Source organism: Odontesthes bonariensis, chromosome 17 (genome assembly GCF_027942865.1).
Source record: "Odontesthes bonariensis isolate fOdoBon6 chromosome 17, fOdoBon6.hap1, whole genome shotgun sequence".
NCBI classification, from domain to species: domain Eukaryota; kingdom Metazoa; phylum Chordata; class Actinopteri; order Atheriniformes; family Atherinopsidae; genus Odontesthes; species Odontesthes bonariensis.
In genome coordinates this window covers 463,338-484,987 of record NC_134522.1, presented here as the reverse complement: position 1 = coordinate 484,987, position 21,650 = coordinate 463,338, and the positions used below count along the sequence as shown (strand labels likewise).

Sequence of the window (21,650 nt, the reverse complement as noted above, 5' to 3'; positions counted from 1 at the left end):
GAGAGGGGTGACGGTCCCAATAGGACACGCCCCTGACCTATTGACCGGGGGCATAGACTCTCCTCGGAGAATCAGATCCAGTTAAGGATCAATCAGACTCTTAAAAGGTCCGAAAGCATAGTAGGCCTAAAAAACACTGCTGGGTTATATCAGATGATGAGTAACTTTGATCGCGGCGCATAAAAAACGGACGAAAATGCATATAGTGAGAAGTATGATTTTTCTTAAGTTTTGTCACCCAATCGTGTTTAAATTACACGTATGATATAGCTTTTCGATCGTCGGATCCTTTAAACAAAGTATTTCTACTTTATTCGCGACAAATTACTAATTTTGGTACATTTCAACACCATAATATAGTAAATGGGACCAAGATGCAATGCAGGTTACTTCCTGGTTTAAGGGTCACGTACCATGGTGCATTGCATCCTATAAAAACTTCAATTCTGAGCTTCTTTGTCCGATTTTTATCGTATCGCCACATATATATTATATATCAAAATAAGCGACCGACCGCCACGGACCCAAATATGAAGCCCGATCATGCGTCAAACCTAGCAGGTGACTTTTAATACCACATCTAGGTATGTTTTACCACTCACAACCGCGAACGCTGGTACAATTTCTTAAGATAAAGGGTTGAGGTTGGATCGTTGTTCTTCGGATCCTGACGACCGGTCAACTTTCAAAGGTAAGTTCCTACTCGAGCATTCAAACACATTTCCTGTAGTCGTGCGGTGTATGGGGCACAGGAAATTGCTTTTTGGGTTAGCATGAGAGTCTTGGATGGTTCCAGGAGGCAATGCTTGCATGGCTGGCCTGGTTCCTTCCTTCTCCTAGGGTGACTGGGAAGGCAACGCTTAGTCGTGGCTGGTCCTGGTCATTCCTGGGGGGGACTCTCTTTAGCACGGCTGGTCGAGGGATTCTGGGGGGCCTGGGGAGGCAGCGCTCTGTCGCGGCTGGCCCCGGGCTCCCCTTTGACCCTTGGGGTGGCCAGGAAGGCAACGCTCTGTCGTGGCTGGTCCTGTCTCTCCCTGGTGGGGATGCCTTTGACTTGGCACGGGGATCTGGGGGGTTCCGGGGGGCTATGCTCGCACGGCTTACCCGATTCCCCCTTCCCCTGGGGGTGGGTGGGGAGAGGACCTCAGCTCTTCGGCCCCAATCGGCTGGACCAGGGCAACCATGCGGTGTTAACAAATGGTCCATGCGGGTTGGGGGGTAAGTATGCGGCCCCCCTGGGTTCCGATTCTAGGAACAGCACGCAGGGTGTGGTGGTCCGGAGCGGCAGGACCTTAATCGTGGCTCAGTTTTCTACGGGGGTTAGCCCCACTCACGCAGCAGCACATGCCGCACCACACATGCCTTACCTGGCTTCTGGGAAACTGGAGTTGTCTTTGGTCACTTAAAACTTACCGTAATGCCAAGCTTAATCAAATTACTTACCTTAGAATTACTTACCTCGGTCTCCGTTTTTCGACTCACGCCGTCTCAATTCTTAAAACCTACCTTTATTTCCTACTTTGCACACTTTCCGACTAGCGACTACGAACCACTTAACCTACCGCTCTTCAACCGACTTCCAATAGGGATGAATCTAATTGGGCGAGGGACACACAGCGGGACATAATCACTCCCGTCTGGGCCTCCCTCGGGCGAGGGTGTCTGGTGGTAATGGCTGAAACACCTGACGACCCCGGGGTCCACCACTGATGATGTGTCTCAAATTTAGGTTTAAACTACCTGACTAGGATCTCAAGTTGGACAACAGATCTGATGACCTGTCTCCAATTTGAGAAAACTCTCTGACACCAGACTGACACCGACCTTGATCTATATGGTCGACTCCAAATCCTCTAAAGCTAATAATTTCGTCTAAAAAAACACTATCTAGACAGATTATTCGTACATAACCTTGACCCCTGAAACACCATGAAATATCCAGCCGTGGTTAGCTCGGCTACCGCGAAGAGTTGAACTCTGTTGCTTCAGGGTTTTCAGGGAGTCTCAACAAAACATTAATTTAAACCAATTCCCTCATCGGACTTCCCCTTCTCTCCCACCTTCCATGATGGGATTGTTAGGGAGGTTACGAGATTGCGGTTGTGCCCAATCGGGCGAAGTGCTAGTTGGAAATGTGCTCACATATTAATACCTCAAAGACACTTAGTTCCGTATTAATTTAACAAATCGGATGATTGTTTCGACCCAAAATAGTAATGCTAAGCGAGGAGAGGTTGTCATGTTGGCAAGCGCCGGCCAGAGCCTTACCTTTAGTTCTCTACACCAAACCGTGAGTATCGTTGGATGCCTCGGGGGGAACTATCGAGATAGATTACTTACACCTAACCCTAAACCTAACCCTTACCCTAACCCTAACAGGAGGCTATCTCACGTGAGACATCACGTCACGTGAGTCCGTAGTTGATTGCCGAGTGTGGAGTAACTCGCTCTGGAAAGTCACAATTTCGTTGCCGTTTTTTTTACAAACATAGTCCAGTATTTCTTTCGAAAGTGAAAGGAAGTTGTATGCAACAGCAAAGCCTAGCTTACTAACAGGTTGGAATTTTGAAATGTCACATGACGTGATGTCTCGCTTGAGATAGCCTCATGTTGACAGAAGAGGCTCTGATTGAGAGCAGGTACTGGCTTGATTAAATTCATTCTGGACTCTATATCCGACCACATGAAGACCTCGGGACACTTCGGTTTGGCTTTAGGGACGCTCTACTCACTACCACGTAAGTGTTATGTTGTTTGGAGCTGTAGAAGAGGTATAAAAATAGCGTTTTGTAGCGGTGACATGATATGCCCGCGTCACCTCCAGGCTAACGACTTTTGGCTAAAAACGGTCAAATCGAAATTCTCAAAACACATCCGAATGACATGATTTTGATGTCAACTCAACGTATGTACTCCCAACATCCCGTAAATTGATCTAAAGTGCATTTTACTCCGGATTATCCCTTTAAGGGTGATGAATATGTACTTTTAAAGTGGTACTTACCCTAATAAATAATAACCATAATAACTTTGTGTATATGTGTGTGTACATATATATATATATATATATAAAGCTATGTATAATAAAGATAAGGGGATGTGTGAATATTTCACATAAGTATAAAATTGATATGTAAATATGTGTGTGGGGGGTCTGGGTTTTGTTGGGGGCCAGATGGAGTGTGTATTGACCCTGCCTCCATATTGGATGGCGAGGTTCAAACATTTATGTTCTAACCCTAAACTAACAGAACCAACATTGATCACAAAACCCAAACTCAGTGAAACACAGCATTATTCCCCACTTTTATTCATAGTGATATGAACTTGATGCATGCAGGGAACAGGTCTGCCTCCCCCTAGTGGAGGCAGAATGGAGCGGCACACTTAATTTATCTTTTTGTAAAGCTGAGATAGAGTTTACATGTTCTCCCTGTTTATTCGTGGGTTCTCTCCGGGTACTCCAGCTTCTTCCCACCATCCAAAAACATGCATGTTAGGTTAACTGGTGTCTCTAAAATTGTCCTTAGGGGTGAGTAAGCGTGTGTGTGACCCTGTGATGGACCGGCGGTCTGTCCAGGGTGAACCCCGCCTATCGCCCGATGACCACTGAGATAGGCTCCGCCCCCCCGCGACCCGACCGACAGGTTCAGCGGGTACAGAAAATGGATGGATGGATGGAAAGCTCAGATAGCTTGCAACATATATGATGCATGCAGGGAACAGGTCTTTCTCCCCCCGGTGTAACTGTATACGACATGCATACAACATTTTAAATTTATATGTATTAATATTAAATATATATATATATATAAGTGTAGACGTGTTGAAGTATGAATGGAAAAAGAATCATACCTATGTTATATCAATGTATTAAAGTATTAATATCAAGTGTTACTTTATATTGGAAATATATGATGATTTTTGGACATGTCACAAAGGGGCCATGTTATGTGTCTATGGAAGCGGCATAATTACATAATTACACATTCCTGATAGAATAATAAGTATTATGCTTACATGCTGAGTACAGCTTCAAATGATTCATTAATGCAGTAAACGGGCATCTTCCTTATAAAAGATAAACACATCCTGGAATTGGTGGGAGTTCATTTCACTGACACCACAGTTTTTTTTTTTTAGATAAAGGCAACATTAATCACAATGAGAGATGAAGACACAGATGCAGATGGAGATCAGTCTGGAGGCAAGTAAAACACAATAATAAGGTTTAATTCAATCCAAGATGTAAAACGAAGAATGGCAAAAAAAATAAAAATGCCATATGATCAAAACCACACGGGGATCTAACATAAACTGAGGGAGTCAATGATTAATACAAGGCAGTTGTGGTAATAAGGAAATAAGCTCCAGCTGTGAGAAATCAGACAGCATGACTAACTGAAAGAAATCAGGAAACCGACTGAGGAAAAACAAACAAGTACAAGAACAAGAAACAAGTTCAAATTAGACTTAGATTAAGTTAATTTAGCCAAAGAAAGAAAACATGAAATATAAACATAGAAATCAAACTGATAATGTCAGGACTGGTGGGTAGGACACGGACTCCAGAAGTGAGAAAAGCAAGCTTGGTTTATAAAGTTAAACAAAAAGCCGGATAACAAGACCAAACTGTGGAATAAATACATGAATACATGAATATTATTAAATAACAAAAAAAAACAAAAGACTTGACATGAAGGACACTTAGAACAGGTGACTGAGTGCAGCTGGGGACAATGACAAATGTGAGAGAAACTAATGAGCAAACAGGAACTGTGGGGAACACAATGGGAAACTAAACATGAACTCAAAAACCAAGACATAAAACAACCTAAAACATGATAAAACATAAAACTAAAAACATGGGGGAAATCACATGGGTGGGACAGATAACACAATAAGTAATAATATATCATATGATATTTATTCTCTAATAATTATATATGATGTATTATATAATATTTATTTCTATATAATTAATATATTAAAAAAATGTAGTGCATGAAAGTCCATTAGTCACTCAGTCGATCTTGTTATGGGAGAATTCATCTCTGTGAAGCTGGAGTCTGATTAATCTGTCTTAGGTTGGGTTGGTTGGGATTTTAGTATAGACTATGTAGACAGTGTAAGGGTCTTTTTGTTTGCTTCTACTAAGTTAATTGTACGCCGTTTTATGAACTTGCCTTCTTGAAACACTTTGGACTGAGGACTTTGAGCTCTCTGGTTCATGTTCTTCATATATGATGGGGTGCTCGTAATAATCTGACTCTCCTTCAATGTGAGGGTGTTGGTGGCAGCTGGGCTTTGGTTTGGTCTCTTGTATTTTGCAGATGATTTGGATGGAATCTTTCTGGGTTGTTTCTTGGGAGGACGAGATAGTCTGCTGACTCCCGTGACCTTGAGTTTTATCGGGGCCTCAGAAGTTCCAGCCATGTTTCGTGCTTGGCAGCGGTATTCACCAGCATCCTTGTAAGATATCCCATTCAAACTGATAATGGACCAACGGACCCCAACTCGAGGAGATTCCTGCATAACTGGAACATTAAGGCATACAGTCTTATTTTCCATATTACTATGGCATACTTTAACAGAGTTATGTCATAGACAACAGAAGATGGTACATCTTGTCTAAAACCCACATTCAGCCCAAGAGGTCAGGACCCATATCCCCTTTATTTTATGCTTAAGAGAGATTTACTACTCCAGAGCTACAAAACAAGTAGGAACAACAGAGGCAGATACACAATGTGAAGGACAATTCTGTGAGATACAAACGTGTCTGTTAAAAGAGATAAGATAGAACTTACAGCTGCTCAGTATCCTGGGTAGCTGTTCAGAGTTCTTTGGGATGTCTTGTTGGCAACAGTCTATAAAGATAATAAGATAGCAACATACTTATTTTCAAGGTCAGATGTTTTATTAACTAAAGCATCTTGGAGTGACCCTGGACTGCTCACCGGAGCTGGATGATGTTTTAATCCAGGTCAGTGTTGGTGTTGGGTAGCCACTGGCATCACAACGCAGGATTACGTTGCTGCCCAGCGGGGAGACGACCCCGGTGGCTGCCGGCTTCACTGAGAGCCGCATACAGCGAGACAGCTCGGCCTGGGTCAGCAGCATCCCGGACTGACCCAGAGACCTGCTGCACATCAGCAGCTGATCCATCAGAACCACCGAACTCCCAAAGGACATGGACAAGGAAGTTAGCATGGAGATCTGGCAGTCACACAACCAGGGGTTGTCATGGAGACCTAGGTAGCAGGACCAGATGAGTTCAATTTAAAAGAGCAACCTGATAAGATGAGGAAGTGACATGATGGCAACATTTGTTGTTAGACCGATATATTGATAAAAAATAGAATGAATTGGATTATAATTGGGTTGAATTGGACTGTATCTTTGAAATGAACTGACATGACATTGTGGGAGAAGGATGTCATGACATTCTCATGACTTCTGGCCTAGTTACATCGTGTGCCTTGCTGACTGGTTCAGATGAATATTGTTGATAGTTAGAAGAGTTGTTTAACATTAGGCACCTCCAGAGAGTGCCACGTACGCTTGTTTTGATAAGGACCAGCATAAAGAGAGATCACAAAAGGAGACGGCGGACATTTTGTACATTCTGTATGCATATTTGCTGTGGCAGTTTGTTCAATAAACTCCCCAATGGACGGCTGACCAACGCGTGATTCGACTCTAATTTCTCCACAACAACATCTGTTGGGATTTGGTGCGTTATGAATAAAACTGAATTTAATTTAACAGAACCAGAAGTTGGTCTTCATATCTGTGACAAATGAGAAACAACAAAAGGACGTTTGTGTTCACACAAAACAAAACTGTGTCTTCTGTAAACTGTAATAGTCCACCAAATTCTTCATGGTATTTGCTATAACTGACTTTATTTGAGAATGAATGTGACACGTAAACCAGGTCATTCCATAAGCAGCTCTTTCACTGCATGTAAGCTCTGTCTTTGATGTTGGCCCATTAGAAATGTTCTTATTCAGTTTACTGCTGCCATCAATTAGGATAAATGCATCTGTTTTATATATCACAACAAGGCAATATGGACGACATGCTCCAAAACGTACTCTACCCAGGATTTTTCTTTGTACTGGTCCTTCCTGTAGTCCTGGAAGAGGAAACCAAAGGTCCAAGAACTCAGCCGGTAATATGGTCAGCCTGATGAGAGAAGAAGGGACGGTTTAGAGTGGTTTAACATTCCTGAACTCTACAGAAACCTTACATATGGCCACAGAGCCCACCTGTTGCTCGACAGGTCCAGGTATGTGATATTATGGAGAAAGAGAGCAGCGTGGGCTGGAAGGCTGGACAGACGATTGTTGTGGAGCCCCAAAGTCTGGAGGTGGGGCATGTCCCTGAGCCCCTCCCACGGGAAAGTGGTCAACAAGTTTCCATCCAGACGCAGCTCTCGCAAAGCCTTCAGGTTGACGAAGCTGCTGGGATGGACGGACGTTATGGAGTTGAAAGTCAGCCACAAGAAGCGCAGCTCTGACAGATTGTAGAACGCTGCTCGGGGAACCCTGGAGATCAAGGTCTTCTCCAGACGAAGTTTTACTGTGTCAGCTGGAACATTAATGGGAACTGATGACAGCCCCGGGTCACTGCACTGCACAAGCCTGCAGGGTCAAGAACAACCAAGTAAGAACAAAGAGCAGCTGAACAAGAACAACCAAGGAAGAACCAAGAGCAGATGAACCAAACATCTTCAGGTCAATACTCAGATTCAAATGTTCCTATATGTGATTATGTGAAGAAACAGATTTTTAATTACGTGTCCCCACTTTGGCTTTTGGACATTTGATTAAAGTGTTACAAATTAAATTACAGAATGCAGGTTTTTACGTAATTAAAGTCCTCTTTAGAATTATGTTTTTCACATTTATTTGCTATCAAACTTGCACAATGACATGAATGCATGGTTAGAGCTGACCCATTCTTTAGGGTTAGGGTCAGTCCAGGGTTAGGGTTAGTCCAGGGTTAGGGTTAGGTTTAGTCCAGGGCTAGGGTTAGGGTCAGTCCAGGGTTAGGGTTAGGGTTAGTCCAGGGTTAGGGTTAGGGTAGGGTTAGGGTTTTTGATTTTATTTTATTTCAGATGTTCAAGGGAGATGGGTTAGGGTTAGGGTTAGCCTCCTAACCCCAGCCTCCAAGTCAACTAAACAAAATCATATAAGCAAAATCCCACTTAACACACCTGAAAAGGAGAGGGAAGAAGCATAGCTTATTGAATCCCACCCCTACACATTCAAAATATAATACATTTTACTTGTACGCACCTCCATGTAAAATCAAAACTATACCATACATGTTATACATGCATATCCAAATAATACAAAAAGAAAGAGAGAGAAAAACAAGAAAAAAAATCACAGCATGTTTTCACTCATGTATCTCTGAAAAACGGTCTGTTTATACATTTTCTTGAATTGATACATACTTTGACATTTTTTTTTAACTCCATCTTCAGAGCATTCCACATCCTTACTCCACATATTGATAAACTGAAACCTCTCATTGTCGTTCTATTCCTGGTTCTTTTGAAATTACATGTCCTTCTTAAATTATAATGTACATCTTCAAGACTAAACAATTGTTGAATGTTACCAGGTAGCTTATTATTTTTTGCCTTATACATAAATTGCATTGTTTGATATTTTACCATATCAACAAATTTTAAGATCTTTGACTGCAAAAAAAGTGAATGAGTATGGTCCACATATCTTACCTTATGAATAACACAAATTGCTCTTTTTTGAAAAACAACTATAGAATTCAATGAACTTTTGTAATTATTGCCCCATACTTCCACACAGTACATTAAATAAGGCAGAACTAAAGAACAGTACAGAATATAGAGTGAATCAAAATCTAAAAACATTCTGGCTTATGTATTACTGAAATACTCCTTGATATCTTGCTTTGTAGGTATTTCATATGTGGTTTCCAACTTATTTTATCATCAATTATGACTCCAAGAGATTTTATTTAAAGTTTCCAAACAACATAAATTTTGTCTTTGCTAAGTTTAAGGATAATTTATTATAATCAAACCAAACTTTCAAATTACTCATTTCAGGTCATCATCCTGTAACTTCTTTAAATTATCTCCTGAACTAAAAATGTTTGTATCATCAGCAAAAAGAACCAATTTCTTTTATTATTATTTTTTATTTTTATTTTATTAAGGCTTTAAGGATACATACATTAAAGGATATTATTCATACATTTCTCCTTTCAGTGTTTACACGGTCAGTCCCCTTGCCAGACCTAAAACAGGTAAATAAAACAAATATAAATACCCTAGCCCCTTTTTTTTTCTTTTTTTTCCATATGCAAAAGGAAACAAATAAAAAACAAAAACAAAATGAACATAAGGGGAAGTTTCACTGTATTCCTTACAAAAGAATTATGAAAAAGAAAATAAAAGACATGCATACATATATTACAGAAAGATGCCTCAAGCAAAATCTGATCTTAAACCCACTTGTTCAACATACAGTCCATCTATGCCATATAAGAACCAATTTCAATAACTTAGACACTTTGCATATATCATTAATGTACAAAATAAACAATTTTGGCCCCAACACCGAACCTTGTGGGACCCCACACACAATATCTAAGTACGATGAATAACAGTCCCCCAGTTTGACGCCTCCTATCTAAGTAGCTTTTAACCCAAACTAGAACCACTCCCCTGATACCATACTTTTCCAATTTAGTGGTTAGTAATTGGTGATTTATTGTATCAAATGCTTTTTTTAAATCAATGAATATTCCTATTGCAAATTGCTTATTGTCGATAGATTTAGTGATTTCTTCAGTTGTTTCTGTCAGTGCCATTGTTGTTGATCTGTTTGATCGAAACCCATATGGACTTTCAGAAAGTAACTGATATTTGTCGAGGAATGCATCCAGCCTTTTGTTAAAAAACGTTTCTAGTATTTTTGAGAATTGTGGCAATAAAGAAACAGGCCTTTAATTTGTGAAGTAATGTTTGCTCCCAGTCTTAAACAAAGGTATAACTTTAGCGATTTTCATTTCATCTGGAAAAACACCTGTCTGAAATGATAAGTTACAGATGTAGGTTAGTGGTTTAGATATGGCTGAAATAACCTTTTTCACCAATGTCATATCAATATCATTGAAGTCAGTGGATAACTACCTCTTGCAATTGTTAACTGTATCCAATATTTCACTTTCTTGTACATCACTTATAAACATTGAATTAGGATTACTCTTCAGTAGTCCTTCCATATGTTTCCCCCTTTCCCCTGGATCTGGGATTTCTCTTGCAAGATCAGGGCCCACATTAACAAAAAAGTCATTAAAACCATTGACAAAATCTTGTGTATTGTAATTCTTGCCATCATAAATAAAGTGCTGGGGATAATTTCTTGATGAGCTTCCTTTTCTTAAGATATTATTTAGCGTATTCCATATTCCTTTCACATTATTTTTATTCTCATTGAGTACTTTCTTGTAGTAGTCCTTTTTATTTGGCCTTATAATATGAGTTAATTTATTCTTATATTTCTTATATTTATTTTCTGCTTCTTTTGTTCTTACTCTAAGAAATTCTTTGTAAAGACTGTTTTTCTTTTTACACGCATTTACAATTCCCTTTGTAATCCAAGGATCATTGTTTTCATGCTTTCTTACACTTTTCCATTCTTTAACTGGACAATGTTTATCATATAGATTACCAAATATCTTAATGAATGTTTCATAAGCACTGTTAACATCATCATTTTCATATATTACTTCCCAGGTCTGTTTTAACAAATCCTCTTTAAATAAATGAATGGATTTCTCAGATCGGATTCTTCTATATTGTTTTGGTCTATTTGAAATGTTCTTCTTGTATCTTCCTTTTATTAACAGAAAAACTGGCAGATGGTCTGTAATGTCACTTATCAATAGCCCACTCACAGTTTGATTTTCCATATCATTAGTAAAAATATTATCAATTAGAGTAGCTGAGTGTGTTGTAACTCGGCTGGGCCTAGTAATTTTTGGGAATAAGCTCATGCTGTACATTGTATCAATGAAATCATCTATAGCTTTAACTTTGTTAGGATTTAACAAATCAATATTAAAGTCCCCGCAAATGAAAATAGTCTTATTACTCTTGCTTACAAGCATGCTTTCAAAATATTCTGTAAACACATCAATACTTATTCCTGGTGCTCTATATATACAACTTATGATAATATTTCTACCTCTTTCCATACAAACTTCAATAGTCAAACATTCAAGTAAATTGTCAACCACAGTTGTCATATCATCTAAGACTTTAAATTTCAGGCCATTGTCCACATAGATTGCTACTCCTCCACCAGCCTTGTTTTTCCTGTTTACATATACAAGTTCATAACCATCCATTTCAAAGTCCTCCACGTCCCCACTATTCATCCAGGTTTCAGATATTGCAATATGGTGAAAGGTTGTGAAAATGTATGCAAATAATCCTTTATGTCCTTAAAGTTTTTATTTAGGCTTCTGCTGTTAAAATGAATTGTTGATATGTTGCCCTCGTTGGTGATGTTATGATTAAATTGTTCGTTAGTGTAGTAAGAACAGTTTTCATTCACCTCGAGAAGAAAATTGTACACGGTCATATTCTGTAATCAGCTGAATTGTGTCAAGAGTATTGTCTGTTAAGTCTCGTGAAACTGTGAGTGTCATGGTTAGGAAATGTGGTCGCGTTTACCTTCGTTCATCACAGGTACTCGCTCAACTCCTCGATGTTTTTGATCACCAATTCCTCGGCCTCCTCCGGAGATCCGTTAAGTTTGATGAACACCTTTCCATGTCCATGTCTGCTGAATTTTCTTCTCCTTCCTTAAATCCCGTGCCTTTTTGGCTATATCCGCATTTCGTTTTGTCAGATGGTCATTCATGTATACGTTCGTTCCTTTTAATTTCTTTCCTTGTTTCAACAACTCCAACTTGTGCTTCCTGTTCACAAATCTCAGGATCACACTTGTTTCCTTAGGCCTTATTCCTCTCCGTGTGTCGGTGCCGACTCTCTTCTTGGGCAAAATATGGCATGCCTCGATGTTGTTAGTATCCAATATAATTCCATTTGATTCCATGAAAGCAGCGACCTGTCGCTCCGTGGAGCTGGCGTTTTTCTCCTCGGAGGCCGCGTCACCATTGCCTTCAGGTTCCACTGCCCTCGCGTATGATCTTGGTTTGATGTTCAGTCCAGTTATGATAACATCATTCATTCGACTGTATTGCTCCAGGTATTCCAGGTCCGTGACTCTGTTTTCCAGAGTCACGGTCCGTCTTTCCAAAGACGCAATTTTCTCATCCTTTCTTTTGATTTGCTCCTGCATCTCCTCCATTTTTTTCACAAGTTCCAAAATCATCGTCTGTTGTTCTTTGACAGCTGCTACTTCCAAAATCAACTTATCAAGTGATTGTTTCAGCTCCAAGTTGGAAGGCATCTTGATTTGGCTTGTTGGTGCTCTGCACCAGCTGATGGTTCAAGCAAGGTTATCGGAGTTTCGTCAAACCGAAAGCATCACTGCGCACCTTAAAAGTTCACGGTATTTCACCATAATACTTTAATCAGGCACACGATCAGCTTTGTTAAATAATAATAAATAAAGAATCGGAGCCGCGAGGCTACTCTACCTGCTCACAGGAAGTGCGTCACAGGACACAGGAGGGTCAGTCCAGGGTTAGGGTTAGTCCAGGGTTAGGGTTAGGGTCAGGGTTAGTCCTGAAGCAGCAATGAAGCAAAAAAGGATGATGACAAGGCAGTGCCAGGGACTGAAATATACAGTAACAAAGTCTATACTATGCATGACTTAAATCGGAGGTGTGCACTTCCATAGAATATCTTTGATCATTTTGACCTGTGCTGTGTTTGTGCTGCACTTTAATCCCAGACTGAAACTCTTAAAACCATCCAATTATCTGCAGATACTCTCAAAGTCAGTTTGCTGTTTTTACTTAAGTGTTTTAGAAATAAAGGGGGATTGATATTTAGGTATTTGATTGGCTAATGCTTCTTGACCAAAGGTACAGGATATCTAAGTACCTGATTAATTAATGCATGTTTAAAAGGCATGCAGTGCATCACATGCTAATGAGGATAGAGCGATCAGATCCAATATGTAAGTAGTAAAAAGGAAAGAAATTTCCTTGCACAACCTGGTTTGGGAAGGGTAGGTAGGTCTAACAGCAACCCGGTTACCAGGAAAATTAATTTCATGTTTCTGAAAATCAATGAAACGTACAATATCTATGTTTCAAATGTGTTATTTTATGCTTTTAACCAAACACAGAAACACACAGAGATGAAGATACTCAACCTAAGCTCTGCCATCCCACTGCTCCCATACGTGCACGCGCACAAAGCCGGACAGGAGTGCACCTCCATCAGAGGCAACTGCAGGACGAGGACCAGCAGGAACATCTCTGATCAAACAAACTGCTCAGAGAGGCTTTTTGTTCTCCATACACCTCTCCAGTCTGTGGGTTGGTCTGGCTGCACAGTGAAACTGAATCCCAGATTAGCCGGGATTACTCTGTTTAGAGGCGGGATGTAATCCTTCGCCTCACTGTCAGAATGACACATCACAGCATCAGAGTCCAAACGGGGCCCCGAAGACAACTTACCCCTCCATCAAGATTTGATCATTTCATCAGAAGTGAGCAAAGGTGGGTGGGCTGCAGCAGTGGATACCTAAATGCTCCGTTCAGCACCAAATGTCCAAATTGTGATCAGAACATCTATAATTCACCCCAGACTACCTAAAAACAGGGCTTAATGTGTAAAATGGCGAACTAACCCTTTAATGTGATTTTCACAGTTGAGAGTCCATTTTTACTCCAAGATTTGTAACAGGGGTGGAGAGGGAGATGTCCAGAAAAAGAAATAGTCGTCAGAGTTGAAGTTTGAACCTGGTGAGGGGTGCCAATCAATATGGCCTCAGTTTTGGAGCAGTTTAACTGAAGAAAGTTCTGATTCATCCACGTCCTTATCTCCTCCAGGCAGGTAGTGAGGGCAGTGAGTGAAGATGGTGATGATGATGCTCCAGTTCTAATGTAGAGTTGTATGTCGTCAGCATAACAATGGAAGGAGATGTTGTGCCGATTAATGAAGTGTGTAAAACTACAACTCTGCATCCTGGTCTGAACCCTGGGTTGTCATGTTTTTGGAGGACTAATAAATTCTTCCATATTTCTAGAAATGAGAGCTGCTCCTTCCAAAGTGGGATGGATGCCGTCTCTCCTAGTCAGACCAGGCTTTCTCCATAAAGATTGCCAATTTTGTAGTTTTGTAGTCGAGGTTATCTGAATTGGAAGCTCGACACTGCACTGTTGAAAACCGACCGATAGCTAACCAGGTCCCTTTAGTCACTGTGGAGCCACCTGGCATAGCTAATCCCGTTAGCTGTTCCCCAGCTTGCCCTGAGCAGCGAGGACCCCCAAGCTGGCTGGGTTACAGTCAGGAAGAGGAGGCATAGCCCTAAAGCCCGTAGTTCACTATCAACCTGTCTGCGTTTCTAATAGATTTTCCCCACTCAGCAACACATTCTGACGTATTAGGAAATGCGCGTTACTCAAATTAACAGTCCCTTCTTTCTGTTCATGCATTTTACATGTTTTAAGACGTGTACAGATGTGATAAAGTCTTTAAAAGCCAAATTAAAGCCCCCCCCCTCTCTCTGGTTGTTATTCAAAGCTTGTGATGTTTGAATGATATTAAATTGACACTGAATGATGATTTAAGGGTCAAATCTACAGTCGGAGGGAAGGATCAGGTGGATGTGGGCTTATTTCGGATTTTAGAAATAAAAACAAAAGATGATGCAATCAGAGGGGGTCAAGATGAAGATGGAGTCAATCACAAGGCCAATCAGGGACCCTCATGTTGTGTTGACAGCGATGTTGTGTTGACAGCGATGACTTTATATACTCCTAAGAAAAGTTTGATTATATGGAAGTTCACTTTAACATTTCACTTTGCAATAATGGGGCAAACAGAAAGAAATGTTCAAAATCTCTTTGTTGTGTCTGTCGGAGGATGGTTAGAGTTTAAAAATTAGATGTAGCCGGTGGGATGAGAAAATATACACACATACACAACGATAAGGTGCAAACTCCCCACAGAAAGAACCAAACCAGGATTCAAACCTTAATGTGACTAATTAACATTACTGTGAGTAATTAACATTAATTTAACATTAATGTTATTACTCTGTGGGTGCAGTGACTCTCCCAGCCTGCAGGCGGCGCCAGGTGGCTGAACAGGTCGATATGCATCTAACCGCCACCTCCCGTAAACACGGCTCTGGGCGGACGGACAGCTTCTCTCCGGTCAGTTCGTGGTGTCCTGACCCTGGAAGGTGGCTTCGGTTCGGGAGTCCTGACCCTGGAAGGTGGCTTCGGTTCGGTTCGGGTGAACATGTCGGACGGACGCGGGCTGGAGGACCAGAGGGCGCGAGGCTCCGCCGGCCAACGGCTCACTCACGAGGTAAAACCGTTAAAGTAACTGCCGAGCTGTGAATGTGAAACTAAGTAAGCTAACACCGAACTGAGCCGAGCCGAGCCGAGCCGGGCCCGGAGGGGGTCTGTGTGGTTCTGTTTACAGTCACTCACCACCGAGTTAATAAAGTTTGCTCATATTTAACAAACTGAAGCTCCTGAGCTTAAACATTTACTGATTTAAAGGTTCTGGGAGGATCGGGTGGGTTAGGGAGCAGCAGAAGGAGGAAGTTTCAGGGCTGGATCAGCACTGTTGGGTCGGTGTTTTATCAGCTGATTGATCAGTGTGATCAGCAGCTGCTGATCAGCATGAACTTTGTTCAGAGGTAAAAACAGGCGTGTGTGCCCACTTCCTGTTAGTTTCCCTGTTGGTGAGCGTGCACGTGCGCGTGCACAACAGCAGGGCCTTCACTAAAGCTGTGAACATTTCCTGATTGTACCTGATGGACTTCCTGCTGATAACAGGCTCCTTTATTCTCTTTATTGCCCAAACTTCTCTAACTGCTGCTTTGACAGCCATGAAAAACAGTTTGGCACGGTAACAGTTATCCAGCTGTGTTCCAGCTGTTATCCAGCTGTGTTCCAGCTGTTATCCAGCTGTGCTCCAGCTGTTATCCAGCTGAGTTTCAGCTGTGATCCAGCTGAGTTCCAGCTGTGTTCCAGCTGTTATTCAGCTGAGTTCCAGCTGTGATCCAGCTGTGTTCCAGCTGTTATTCAGCTGAGTTCCAGCTGTGATCCAGCTGAGTTCCAGCTGTTATCCAGCTGTGCTCCAGCTGTTATCCAGCTGAGTTTCAGCTGTTATCCAGCTGTGCTCCAGCTGTTATCCAGCTGTTGTCCAGCTGAGTTTCAGCTGTTATCCAGCTGTTATCCAGCTGAGTTTCAGCTGTGATCCAGCTGAGTTCCAGCTGTGTTCCAGCCGTGATCCAGCTGTGATCCAGCTGTGTTGCAGCTGTTATTCAGCTGAGTTCCAGCTGTGATCCAGCTGAGTTCCAGCTGTTATCCAGCTGTGCTCCAGCTGTTATCCAGCTGTTATCCAGCTGAGTTTCAGCTGTTATCCAGCTGTGCTCCAGCTGTTATCCAGCTGTTATCCAGCTGAGTTTCAGCTGTGATCCAGCTGAGTTCCAGCTGTGTTCCAGCCGTGATCCAGCTGTGTTCCAGCCGTGATCCAGCTGTGATCCAGCTGTGTTCCAGCTGTTATCCAGCTGTGTTCCAGCTGTTATCCAGCTGAGTTCTCAGGGCTCTAGACTAACTTTTTGTACTGGTTGCACTGGTGCGCCTAACTTTTTTTCTTAGGTGCACCCAAATTTTCAAACACATTACATTTAACATCGCAGTTTTACAGGTTCACTTTATTTATTTATTTTTAAATCGCTGTCCATATAGGCAATATTGACTTGTAAACGATTAACTAGCAATCTGGTCAAAATAAAGCTCTTTATTTGAAGCACAATTCTACAAACTTACTGAACTTAACTTTCTAACTACTTACTGAAACTTACTGAAAAAGTGTTGGTGCTTAAAGTGCTTCACTGGCCTGAAATTTCAACTTAAAACATCTCAAGATTAATGAAATAAAAAGAAAATCTAAATTAAAATTGCAAGTTTTTTAAGGGCTTCACACTGAACATCTCATGGCTCAATGTCTTATGGACTATCCTCCATGCAGTCACATGCCCCTCGGATGGCCAACTCCTGTAGTTGGAAAATATATATATATATATATCTATATCTATCTATATATATATATCTATATATCTATATCTATCTATATATATCTATCTATATCTATCTATATATATCTATATCTATATATATATCTATCTATCTATATAGATATATATATATATATATATCTCAGCTGTGTAACAGCAGCCCACACACATGATCCTGATCTGAGTTCTCTTTGCACAGATTGACTTCAGCTGGACCCGACCTAGACCCCCCGGTGCCGCTGCCCGACCTGGACCCCCCGGTGCTGCTCGGCCCCCCGGCGCCGCTGCGTGGCTGCGGGACCCGGCCCCCGCCCCCCCTCAGCTGGATGACTGTGAGCGGATGGGGACGCTGTTCGGGATGATCAACAAGTGTCTGCGGGGGGCCGGCTTCAGCCAGATGTACTTTGGGGACCGGACGGTGGAGCCGGTGGTGATCGTGTTCTTCTGGCTGCTGCTCTGGTTCCTGGGTCTGCAGGCCCTGGGGCTGGTGGGGACCCTGTGCATCATCATCATCTACATCCAGAAGTGATCCAGATCCTGCAGGCTGGACTCAGAACTGGACTCAGAACTGGACTCAGAACTGGACTCAGCTGGTTTCTGGGAGGGTTTGTTTGAATAGAGAAGTCCTCCCCGGTGTTCAGACGCTCCCTGACCTCTGGGGAATTGGTAGAATCCGGGGTCTGGGGTTCTGGGGTTCTGGGGTTCTGGGCCGGGACATTTCACCATTACGTTGTTGCCAAAGGACACTTTTCTGTAAATACGCCGGGCTGTTAAATTCAGTTCTTTTATTTCCATTAAACCCAAGAAGCTGCGGTGACTCACCGGGTCCTCAGCCTGACTGAATACACCGCCAGGAGTCCCATGATCTAACCTTTGACCTTTGACCTTTCCTGTTCCCCCAAATTTGCAGACCAACTCATCCCATGGGTCCAGAAGTAGAAACGTGCTTTTTTTAAGTTTCAGCAGCGTAACATTTACATTAATGAATAAAGACGGAAACCATCTCTGAGAGGTTCTGAACTGGTTCTGGTTCTGAACTGGTTCTGGTTCTGAACTGGTTCTGGTTCTGGTTCTGAACTGGTTCTGGTTTGGGCAGCAGGTGGTTCTCAGTTTCCTGTGATGCTGCTTCAGTTTATCTGAACTAATTATAAACAACTTTAATCAGTTAAATAACCATCAGCAGCTGAAGTGAATTACAGGAAGGATGACCTCTGACTGACCTCTGACCTCCAGTTATCTGAAAGCTCACTGAGGAGTTTATCTGCTGATGAACAGTCTGAAGTACATAAAGAATGTTTAGAGAAGTTATTCTGGAACCATCCGAGTGCTTCTGTCAGCATGAATCTGTTCTGTACCAATTTAATTTAATTTAATTTAATTTATGATTTACTCAGAAAACTATTGATTACGGTCAGCGATGCCTTATATCTCCTTACAGGGAAAACTCGGCTGCCAGTGTCTGTCCGAGCATATTTGCTTTTAAAAATCCCAAAAACAGATTACAACATAAAATAACTTTAAACTGTATTAGAATCAGTTATTTGTTGTATTGATATTACTGTGAGTGATCGGGAGCATCATCGTTCTGCTGGAATCGGACTTCCTCGGGTCCACTCGGCCAGACGCCACGCCTCAGAATCTGCTGTGAACCCCGGGGGTGCATAAAGCTGGGTCTGAGGGTCTGGAGGGTCTGAAGGGTCTGGAGGGTCTGAAGGGTCTGTAGGGTCTGAAGGGTCTGAAGGGTCTGGAGGGTCTGAAGGGTCTGGAGGGTCGGAGGATCTGAAGGGTCTGAGGGTCTGAAGGGTCTGAAGGGTTGGAGGGTCTGAAGGGTCTGAAGGGTCTGGAGGGTCTGAAGGGTCTGGAGGGTTGGAGGATCTGAAGGGTCTGAGGGTCTGAAGGGTTGGAGGGTCTGAAGGGTCTGAAGGGTCGGAGGGTCTGAAGGGTTGGAGGGTCTGAGGGTCTGAAGGGTCTGAAGGTCGGAGGGTCTGAGGGTCTGGAGGGTCTGAAGGGTCTGAAGGTCTGAGGGTCTGGAGGGTCTGAGGGTCTGAAGGGTCTGAGGGTCTGAGGGTCTGAAGGGTCTGAAGGTCGGAGGGTCGGAGGGTCTGAAGGGTTGGAGGGTCTGAAGGGTCTGAAGGGTCTGGAGGGTCTGAAGGGTCTGGAGGATCTGGAACATGTCGGAGCCGTTTTGTTTTCAGCTTACTGAACAGTCGCTGTGCTGAAGGACTCTGATTGGCTGCTTCTCTCTGAGGGTTTGGTTGCACGGTGAGGCGTCTTCATCGTCTTCCTCAGGACGCCTCCATCAGTAAACCTGTAGCGAACACTCGGGCAGCTTTGGACTCTGTTGATTTATCCAACAGAGTTTAATTTATCCAGCTTCCCCGAGCAGCTGATCACATATCAGTTTGAGTTTTATCTGAAGCGGCTTGTTGGAAAAATGAATAAATGTGTCAAAGTAACTCCTGTCATCCTGTGTTCACCTTCCTGTTTCCAGTTTAACTTCTGCTGTCTAACACCTTTAACAGGTCGTCTCCTGATGAATCCTCACCTGAAACCTGATCAATGCTGAAAACTTTGAGCTGAAGGAAGTCCTGTCACACTTTGATTAAATCGGAGTTTTCATCGGGTGGAAAAAAAATATTTGAGTAGATTGAATCTTTGCTGCTGCTCACACATTCAGCCGATCAGTTTTCTCCTTTTTGGTCTCTGCTGTTTGTAATATTGAGTTCTCCCTGCTGTTGGAAACATTTCCACCACAATGAGTCAAATGTTCCAACCCTAAAAGTGACCCTGGGAACATGCACCTGTCAGTAATTAGTCTGTCAGCTGGAAGTGACCTTTGATGTTCAGGCTGATTAAAATCAGGGGTTGAAGTTTAATCCTTTCTTTATTCATCAGAAAGCACCTGATATAGAAGTTGGAAGACTCTGTGCAGTCATCATGCCTGAGCTAATTATTACGCCACGATTAAACCTTTTTCAAATAAAACAGATAAAACTCAAAACAATGTAACTGAAAAACTTTAAAAAGGGTAATCTATTCTGAGGTGACAGGAAGCCAACGGAGAGGCTCTAAAACTGGTGTTATTGGTGCTCTCTTTCTGGTTCGGGTCAGAACTTGTGGAGTTCCGGAGGAGCTGCAGGGGGAAAAGAAAGTAGAGCAATGCAGTAGAAGGAATAAAAGCTGTGAAAGAGTGCATCGGCTTCAGAGAGAAACTGTATTCTGGTGATATTCTTCAGATAATAAAAACAGTCGCAGTTACATTTCTGACATGTGGCTCAAAACTGAGATCTGGGTCAGGGATGTCCAAAGTCCAAAGGGAGGGCCGCTGTCCTGCAGGTTTTAGATGCTGCTTCAACACACCTGATTCAGGTGAAATGGATCTCTTCAAAAGATTAAGTTCTGCAGCAGCTGATGATGCGCTGATCTGGAGCAGGGAACATCTAAAACCTGCAGGACAGCGGCCCTCCCTTTGGACATCCCTGATCTGGGTCAAAGAGGACGCCAAGATTCTTTTCTTTACTGCTTCAGATGGGTTCAGAGTAATCGTAGATGAACTGACAGTTTCTCTCTCTGAGCTTCAGCACCAATAACTAAAACCTCAGTTTAGTCCTGGTTGAGCTTCAGAAACTTTTCTGAAATCCATGTTTTAACATCAGACGGTTTAAAAGGGAAACTACGGTGTCATCAGCATAGCTGTGGAACTTAAGGCTCCCGATGACACCTCCAAGGGTAACATATAAAGATTAAACAGTGGTGGGCCTCAAACTGACCCTTGGGGGACACCAGTATTCAATTTATGACTTATGGAAGATTGATCTTCCATTCCTATAAAAAATAAAAATAAAAAAAAAAACTCAAATAGAAAAAATATATGATTCAAGCCATTTTAGAACTGTTGTGTAAACCAACTCTTATTGGGTTAGGGTCAAAAGGAGAGGGTTAGGGTTAAAAGGAGAGGGTTAGGGTTTGGGTTAGGGTCAAAAGGAGAGGGTTAGGGTTAAAAGGAGAGGGTTAGGGTTCGGGTTAGGGTCAAAAGGAGAGGGTTAGGGTCAAAAGGAGAGGGTTAGGTTTCGGGTTAAAGGGATAATCCGGAGTAAAATGCACTTTAGATCAATTTACGGGATGTTCGTAGTACATACGTTGAGTTGACATCAAAATCATGTCATTCGAATGTGTTTTGAGAATTTCGATTTGACCGTTTTTAGCCAAAAGTCGTTAGCCTGGAGGTGACGCGGGCATATCGTATCGCCGCCACAAAACGCTATTTTTATACCTCTTCTACAGCTCCAAACAACATAACACTTACGTGGTAGTGAGTAGAGGGTCCCTAAAGCCAAACCGAAGTGTCCCGAGGTCTTCATGTGGTCGGATATAGAGTCCAGAATTAATTTAATCAAGCCA

General features: G+C 42.3%; 2 protein-coding genes across 2 annotated transcripts; one reads left to right on the top strand and one right to left on the bottom strand.

The window, feature by feature from the left end:
- Positions 1–880: 880 nt before the first annotated feature.
- Positions 881–12,383, bottom strand: lrit3b (leucine-rich repeat, immunoglobulin-like and transmembrane domains 3b). The gene is made up of 6 exons (XM_075448552.1): positions 11,983–12,383; positions 7,275–7,649; positions 7,106–7,191; positions 5,954–6,254; positions 5,401–5,575; positions 881–1,120 (listed from the first exon to the last, which is right to left on the bottom strand). The coding sequence occupies exons 1-6, from the start codon at positions 12,381–12,383 to the stop codon at positions 881–883; spliced, it is 1,578 nt and encodes a 525-aa protein (XP_075304667.1).
- Positions 12,384–15,314: 2,931 nt separating this feature from the next.
- Positions 15,315–18,963, top strand: fam241a (family with sequence similarity 241 member A). The gene is made up of 2 exons (XM_075447578.1): positions 15,315–15,526; positions 17,449–18,963. Exons 1-2 carry the CDS (start codon positions 15,458–15,460, stop codon positions 17,776–17,778), a joined length of 399 nt encoding a protein of 132 aa, XP_075303693.1. The 5' UTR covers positions 15,315–15,457; the 3' UTR covers positions 17,779–18,963.
- The last annotated feature ends 2,687 nt before the right edge of the window (positions 18,964–21,650 follow it).

Excerpts from the sequence above, each read along its gene's own strand:
- lrit3b (XM_075448552.1), bottom strand. The coding sequence starts at position 12,383 with ATGGAGGAGATGCAGGAGCAAATCAAAAGAAAGGATGAGAAAATTGCG. Across the intron at positions 7,650-11,982 it reads TTTGTGAACAGGAAGCACAA|GCTTGTGCAGTGCAGTGACC; the intron begins GTTGGAGTTGTT and ends TTGACCCTGCAG. Across the intron at positions 7,192-7,274 it reads CTGGACCTGTCGAGCAACAG|GCTGACCATATTACCGGCTG; the intron begins GTGGGCTCTGTG and ends TTCTCTCATCAG.
- fam241a (XM_075447578.1), top strand. The coding sequence starts at position 15,458 with ATGTCGGACGGACGCGGGCTGGAGGACCAGAGGGCGCGAGGCTCCGCC. Across the intron at positions 15,527-17,448 it reads GCCAACGGCTCACTCACGAG|ATTGACTTCAGCTGGACCCG; the intron begins GTAAAACCGTTA and ends CTCTTTGCACAG.